A 7,804-nucleotide genomic window follows, 5' to 3' on the forward strand; every position below is an offset into this window, starting at 1 on the left:
ATATTTGACAGAATTTCCTTGATTTGTAAACGTATTCATTTGTTGGAGAGAAATTAATGCCAATATTAGAATGAAAAAGTGTAAATTCCATTGTGTTCCTTTTAATTAATTCTTATTTTCTATATCGTTGGCAATCAATAAAATTGCGTAATTAAAATTTTTTCAATTAAAAGGTTTCGGTATTACAAAAATGAATCTCAGGTACAAATGTTATTAGAATCAGCAGCATTTCCTGGGGTTATAGGTTGAAGTGTTTGCATAAATATTGCTAAAATTGAATTGTATTTTATACTATCAAGCTTTCATGTTTCATTTCCTTTCCTGCTAATCCCACTAAAATCGCAACATTATGCAACTTTTTTGACAATATCTCGGCAAATACGCATTTATAAATCGTGTGACCAGGTTTGTAGTGATTATCTTATTTTTTCTGATCGATTAAAACCATTTTCTCAAAAATTTAAAATTTTCGCCTTTTCAAAAAGCAAGGCTATAGCCTTTGCTGTTTTTGCAATTTTCGAAAGTAGGCTTTTTTCACAAATTTCGCTCTTTTTGTTTTATATTCCTAAAATATGAAAAATTAATAGGTTTTGGAAAGTTCCACGGCAAACAAACGCGTACATGTCGAATAAATAGTCTCTCAAGTTCCCATGTGCCTATCTTAATACACAGGGTAGCAGCCCATCTGGAACTCGGTTGAAACGGATGGACGATAGTTGAATTTTGGTATAGGAATGTTTTTCGACATTTTAATGTGGTATTTGTTGGAACTGCGATGTTTTGTTCAATATTTCGTTGTTTTGAGCAAGTCGTTTTTCCTTCATTTTCAGTCCAGTTTTTTAGAATTGCAACATTTCATGTGTTATTGACTTTGTTGCTTTTGCGTATATCAGCGAAAAATTTTTTTAGAATTGTTTACTGTTTTTAGTTGTTATAGTTTTCTATTGATAAATATAAGAGTTTTCTAGAGTTTCAACTGAGCCTAAGCTATACTTGTGGAATAAATTGGCTCTAAATTTGTCTGTTGACTATATTATTACATGGGGCATTCGCCCATTTATAATTCTCTTCCAACGGGAGAAGAGACTTCCAGTTTCTGTACATGAAGAATTTCTGCTGTCAAGTTTTTTCCAATTCTACTAATTTATCATTTTTTACTATCAATTAAATTGTATTTCTGAAATTATTTCTGTTAAATAATTTATAATTGCTGCGGATGAAAACGTATGTTATATATAAGTGTTTACTTTGCTGAATGCAAACATTTCATGGAATGCGGTCCCGTTTACAATCTTTTTCATCTATTAAACTTCTGATTAATACCAAGTGTGTGGCTATTTGAATTTACTTTCGCTAAGTAGCAACCATGCAATGGTGATTTGCATAATTAGTATAATGTGTAGTCGCTTAGAGTAATCCTTCGTTGCAAATGCTTTGAAATTACATTAATTCACAATTCATTTCAACCTATTGGTCTCATTGATAGCATTTATTCGAATCTTTAGTGTTATCCACCAGTTTGTAGGGTGAAACTTAATCCATGCTTCTCAGAAAGTACGACACATTGTGAAATAATTTTATGATTATTGCCTGCAATTTTGTGCTAATTAAAGGTATGTAAATTTTTATAACCCGCAATTAATGAATTGTTGAGAAATTTGATAAAGTTGCTTGTTTGAGTATTTGAAATTTATAGAATAAAAAGACTTACACATTGTACGAAAATATCTTTCTGATGTATTAATTTTGGATAATTCGTATCTCTGAATTGTAATAAATCAAAAATATTCAGTGAACAAAGAATTTTAATTTTGAAGCTTCCTGTTGCTTTAATGAAAATCAGGAACAATTCCTATTAAAATAAATTCCTTTTTTGATGTAAAAACGTTCATAACTTCGTGGTAAAAATTAATGCGATATGCACATTTATTTAACTTTTATTTTTCATTCCTTTATAAAAATTCTAATTGAACTTTTACTTTTTTGTTATATTTCAACACATAGGCAAACAGTAGCGGTACGAGTAAGTTTATTGTAGTTAGGGAATACTGATATAAATCATCTTAATTTTTGGCGAAAAACATTTTTCTTGAAAATTGCATAATTTCATGGGCTATAGACTTTGTTGTTTTTGCGAAAATCTGTGAAAAATCTGTTTTCCAAGTTTGGACTATTTTTGATTGTTATAGTTTCATGTTGATCAAAGAAAGAGTTGTTGAAGAAATGGGCTCTAATTTTGCCTACTGCCTATTTAAATGCTTTGGATATTCCTAAATCAGTTACTCTCTTTCAACGGAAGTAAGCACTTCCAATTTCTGTACATGAAATTTTTCTGCCATCGAATCCTTTACAATTATCCTCACTTATCGTTTTTTTACGATGAATTAAATTGAATTTTTGAAATTATTGCTGTTAAATAATCATTCATTGCTGTCTCAAAACGTATGCTTATGCGTATTTCTCATATATTTTTTAGAAATTTCATCTTTTTGTGAGTGGTAGTTGTTGACATTAATAACTGACACAGTTATGGATATTTTCAATGCACGCTGCCCGGTAATTTTGATTTAAATTGCCTCTGAGGTTAGCGCATTGCGCTTATCTTAATATGTAGGAAAGTTGCCAATCTGTAGCTCGCTCAATCACCTCATGCAGCGCAGAACGAAGATTTACTGCAGTGAAATGTCTAAAAAACTATTTCCTGACTACCGGACCATGACAGAAGAACGTCTGAACGGACTTGCAATTATGATTACGTTCATTCTGACTTTGGCATTGATATTGGGCTGGCAATAGAAAAGTTCAGTTTCAAACGAAACTGAAACGTATCATTCGTTTGAAATGCAATAAAAATTATTAATTTGAAAGTTATTATATCACGTGATTGAGATTCCAGTTTTGTTTAAATTTAAAAACGGCACTATTTTCTTCATCGTTACACTGTCATCTATAATAATACATTTGCACGATAAATCTTTTGTATGCTGCATTCACCTCTTTTTCAAAATTTAACGCCTCTGTATATTTAACATTAAATGAAGGAATATAATTTTCTTTTACAAAACTATAAATATGCACTTACGGTTTTATTTCTACTCCATAACTATCTTTCTGCTGGTAAAGTGTGGTTTGACTGATCACGATTTCACAAGGCAAGACATTCCATCTTGCGGCATCCTCAACATCAGTAAATACTGTTGATCGCACCATTTCAAGCACATTCAAACTTTTATGACAGTGCCAGTTACGAAAGAATCTGTAAATCAAAGAAAGCAGCTAAGAGCAACATTTCCTGCAGGAATTTTAAAGACGTTCGACTGACTGAGGCTATGAGGGAGATGATAGTAGAGATGGTTCGTCTGTGATGGAGTTCGTACCTGAAATGGAGGTTCCAGGAGGGGAAGGTGGAGAACAGGTATTTAGTTTCAATGTGTGATTTATATAGTAATCAGAGAGGCAAGTTGCACGAATATAACGCGTCGTAGTGACTGCCATTGGAACATGGGACCCAGAAATTTGTGCATGATAAAGCAGGCCGAATTTTTGGAAAAATAGGTGCAAGATAGGGAAGCCTTGGAAAGGAAGTGCATTTGTGGCGACCACAGGAATATTGTTTCTGTTCATCAGGTTGACCTTTCTGTTGAGCTGGCGCGGGAATGGGAAGCTTGGCAGAAAATCATCAGACGTCCCGTTGTGCGCAAACAAGCACAAAAGGAAAAAATCACAAACGACATGAAAATACATCTGGAATTTAGGCATGAATCACACAGCAATAAATTAAAAGTATATGAAAATCTGCACGTATTAATGTAACTGATGATAGCCGGCTAGGGGGCACCACGGCTTCAATGTTGTCAGAGAAATAAATAAAAGTCTCATTAAACATAAATGACGTGTTTCCAGCAAACATTTTTATCTTACATGAGAACATAAAAAAACTAAAATTGGAAATAAAGCAGATTAACTAAGGAAAAGTAAAAAAATTGCTATAACACTACGTTAAAGTATAATTCAAAAATAATATCATTGAAAGATAATAACCGCACATGCAGAAAAATACATTATTTAAATTGCCAAAGTAACGATAAGAAGGTTACTAAGTAATACACAAATGAGAAAAATGCATAGTTATTATTTTATTACAGTACTGTTCGATAAACAGTGGCGCGGCGTAATCAACATGCAAGAACAGGATGCTACATTCAGGTGAAAATTTAATCGTGAAACTTATTTTCCTGATGTATTGCTATGAATGCATGTATATTTTAGTATTTGAGCAATTTTCAATTTGAAGATGAGAAAAATTTCAAATAATTTTAAAGCAAAATTCTCAGTTACATAGAGCTGAACGTTGAAGGTATTGAACAAATCTATATTTCAATTTGTTATTTTGCATAATCCTCAAGATTTAATTAGAGAAGACGATAAATTTTTCAATTTATACTTGTTTATAGCATTCAACTTCATTCTGATCTGAGCAGGTCAAATATCACTAAGCGGACAGTGTTATCTATTAGGCAGGACAGAAAAATACCGTTCTCATACAGAAATTGTTTTCAATTTAATTTCATTATGACTTTATATTGTTTTCTAAATTTTGCACCATGAAAGCATTAGATAAATCAAAATTTTTATATAGTTAATTATGCTTGGCATAGATCGCAACCAGTGTACTCAATCATTGTTTATTTTTTGTTGACATTATGTTCTAATTCATATTTGAGTAGCATATCCAACTTACTTAAGCCGGTGTTTAACGCTACGTGCGCATTGTCTGTCTTTTATGCAAATTGGGCGGTTTGAAAATTAACTTCATATTAGCAGTGCACCAGTTAAATTGACTTTGTTGACTAACAGAAGCATCGACAGCGATGTTTGCTCGATCTATTTCTGCTTTAAATACTGAGTAAGGTGTATTATTAGATATAGAGGAATCTTATCTTTTCAAACAAAGGCGTGGTGCAGTTTCAATTTAAATTTGCATTTCAATTTGTTTGCTTTTGAGCTTATGCGTGACTTGCATAATATTTGTTCAACGAAATGAGGAATACGTTTCATACTTGTTAATCAATAGAAATGAACTTTATGTAAATTTTCCTGTGGCTACTGTTAGTTGCTCTAGAAACTCATTTCAAATGATTGTAGGCGAACGGTGTGCGGCGAATGAACAATGGCGTTTTCAATACGATGATGGACGAAGAAGAACAATAAAAACGGCTTTGTTTTTTATTTATTATAACATTATTTCATTAAATTAATTCTTCTACATTTAGATACAGAAGAATAGAAGATGAAAATGGACGTCCAAGAGGACGAGGGTAAGTTCGGTAAGTATAATTCTTTGAGTTAGGCTAATTAGCTAAAGTTCACTGAGGAGTTCTTGAGTCTGTAATTTATATAAATTCGAGCTGTAAGTTATCGAGCATTTAATTCAGATGATTGTTAATTAGAGTAACTGAACATAGATCATGAGTATTATTTTAATAAATTTGAGTGGCTTTCCGCATTTGAACGTTTTCATGTCCCATGCCTTGTCGAGTTGAGTTTAGGGTTCATTTGCGGAAAGTGAAATGGTTGAATAATTTGTCGATCATTTCAAAGGACGATTTTTGAGCATAGTGAGTTTGTAGCACTGCTATAGTTTGAGTATTAGAATAAGTAAATGCTTGAGAATAGCAGTGCAAGGATAGGAGGAATGTGAGATAGGGTGGTGTGCAGGAGTTCGACGGGTTACACTGCACGACGCGACCCTAACCGTATCAAATGATCAAAGTCCATATTTTCAAAGCTCACCTCTTCCTCTCCCGGTTGCGGTACCAGAGGCCTGCCGCCTTGCTCGGATCCCAGCAATGGGATCTCAAGCAAGGTTTTTTTTCAGCCCGACCGCCCCCGCGCCGCCCCCCGCCCTCCTGCCCGTTAACGGGGACTTCCCTCGGCGGAGTCTCCTAGTCCCGTGCTGGCCAGAGACCGGTTTTAAAGAGATGACCCTGTCCATTTGTGTGGTAATGGACGTTGTTTGAAATCTTGTGCAATGGGATTTCAACACCTATGTGAATTCGTAAGACGTATCTGTCCTAGAGGCAGTTATGCAAATTCGCAATTGACGTAGTGCCGAGACTCTGTTTCGGTGCCAATCTAGTGGTGATCGTTACTCCCCCAAGAGGAACGGTAAGCGTCGCTATGCGTTTGTGTTATTGTTACGCTGGCTCTGACACTTGGCCAATGATTGACATCAGATTTGCCGTCACACCTTTAATTAGTTCATTTGGCGTTGCACCTTTCATCAGTTTAGGCATGATACATTTGAAATTAATCTCCATGGAGAGTTTCCCCTTATAATCATGCTAAGTAGTTTAAATTTGTTAACATTTTATACATTAATTTATTCATTTAGGAACTTAAATGATAAATAAAATATAATGTTCATTCATCTAATAATTGAGCAAATTCAGTTTTTGTTTACATTACACTGTTTTAAAGTAGAAAAGTTTATCAGTTTTTCATTTACATTTTATCTTATAAAAAGTTTTAATTATTCATTAACTTTATAGTGATAAATATATATTTTTAGTATAAAGCAGTTTTTTACTTTAAAGAATGTAATGTCAAAGTAGATTTCTACTTTAAAACAGTGTAATGCAAACAGCTTTAAGGGATGTAATATGGTAAACAATAAATAGGCATAATTTTATTTATTAATTATTTGTGAATTAGCTATTGTTTGAATATAAATTTTTTACTTATGAAAATGTTAATCGGGGTCTCCTTTAATTAGGCAGTGGCAAAAGTAAACTTGGTATAAATGAATTAAACAATTAGCTTAGACAAGGTGCAACGAGTTTAATCTTTTTATAAATAGGAAGTAATCTTCTATAAATAGAATGTTATTAATCCGTAACATGTAGGAAAACAATGTATTAAATATGAGATTAATTTTAATATGCTAATTAGAAAGTTTAAAATACAACGTAAATGCTACACTGAGTATTTTAATTTTTAATTAGGCTAAATAACGTCACTCGTAACAACATATTTTAGCAGTGAGAGTTTTTTAATAAATGATTAACATACAATGTAAACACAAAAGTGGGTCATAATATTTTCTAATTATGTATAATAACGTCACTCGTGACTACATATTTTAGCAGGGATTTTTAGTAGTTAATTAGAGGGTTTTAATTGCAAGCAAAAAACAGCAACTTACAGCTGTCAGTTTTACTTGAAAAGATAAGTAGGCATAATACATTAAATCAATAATGATGAGTTGTAAATCATACGGTAAGTATGCAAACATGAGTTGGTTCTGCAGGACAGTACATTAATATTGAGTATCAGGTGTGACGGCAATTTGATGTGCATGAGGCGGCAAGGCTTAGTAGGCGTAACGATTCACATCTGCCTGGCAACGCACGCCATCTAGTGCGGAAGCTACGTCTTCGGCGGATCAGAATGGCCATCTGGTCCGTCGAGGGTGGATCAGATGGATCCACCCAAGGTCATCTCGGCCAAAATCGTGAGGCCAGCACGTGGGCTAGGAGGCGATGATGCCTTGGGGGTCCCCGGGGCAGGAGGGCGGGGGGCGGCGCGGGGGCGGTCGGGCTGACCGAAAGGCAGGCCTCCACCGCAACCGAAAACTTTTTTTTAAAAAAAATTCACAAAAAAAAGCAACCTTCCCCCCCGCTGAATCGACGAAAACGCGAAATCTCCCCCACCCTCACGATTTTTTCATGGAAAGCGCAAATCTCCCCTCCCTTGTAGACAAGGAAAAATGCAAAATCTCCCCCACTCTGTTGGGCAGACAAAA

The 7,804-nt window shown here is 34.1% G+C and overlaps 2 protein-coding genes across 2 annotated transcripts; one reads left to right on the forward strand and one right to left on the reverse strand.

Moving 5' to 3' along the window:
• Positions 1 to 2,705: 2,705 nt before the first annotated feature.
• Tsp_08105 (hypothetical protein) lies at positions 2,706 to 3,744 on the reverse strand. The gene is made up of 2 exons (XM_003373463.1): positions 3,378 to 3,744; positions 2,706 to 2,818 (listed from the first exon to the last, which is right to left on the reverse strand). The coding sequence occupies exons 1-2, from the start codon at positions 3,742 to 3,744 to the stop codon at positions 2,706 to 2,708; spliced, it is 480 nt and encodes a 159-aa protein (XP_003373511.1).
• A 1,391-nt stretch (positions 3,745 to 5,135) lies between these two features.
• On the forward strand, positions 5,136 to 7,545 carry Tsp_08106 (conserved hypothetical protein). Its single transcript, XM_003373464.1, is given in 8 exon segments — positions 5,136 to 5,221; positions 5,274 to 5,318; positions 5,495 to 5,513; positions 5,703 to 5,866; positions 5,879 to 6,002; positions 6,079 to 6,270; positions 6,572 to 6,610; positions 7,363 to 7,545. The coding sequence occupies 8 exon segments, from the start codon at positions 5,136 to 5,138 to the stop codon at positions 7,543 to 7,545; spliced, it is 852 nt and encodes a 283-aa protein (XP_003373512.1).
• Positions 7,546 to 7,804: the final 259 nt, after the last annotated feature.

The sequence above is a fragment of the Trichinella spiralis genome (genome assembly GCF_000181795.1).
Source record: "Trichinella spiralis strain ISS 195 chromosome Unknown Scfld6, whole genome shotgun sequence".
Taxonomy (NCBI): domain Eukaryota; kingdom Metazoa; phylum Nematoda; class Enoplea; order Trichinellida; family Trichinellidae; genus Trichinella; species Trichinella spiralis.

Excerpts from the sequence above, each read along its gene's own strand:
- Tsp_08106 (XM_003373464.1), top strand. The coding sequence starts at position 5,136 with ATGATTGTAGGCGAACGGTGTGCGGCGAATGAACAATGGCGTTTTCAA. Across the intron at positions 6,003-6,078 it reads TGACCCTGTCCATTTGTGTG|AGGCAGTTATGCAAATTCGC; the intron begins GTAATGGACGTT and ends TATCTGTCCTAG. Across the intron at positions 6,611-7,362 it reads TTAAAGAATGTAATGTCAAA|GCGGCAAGGCTTAGTAGGCG; the intron begins GTAGATTTCTAC and ends GATGTGCATGAG.
- Tsp_08105 (XM_003373463.1), bottom strand. The coding sequence starts at position 3,744 with ATGTATTTTCATGTCGTTTGTGATTTTTTCCTTTTGTGCTTGTTTGCG. Across the intron at positions 2,819-3,377 it reads TCCTGGAACCTCCATTTCAG|TTTCGTTTGAAACTGAACTT; the intron begins GTACGAACTCCA and ends GATACGTTTCAG.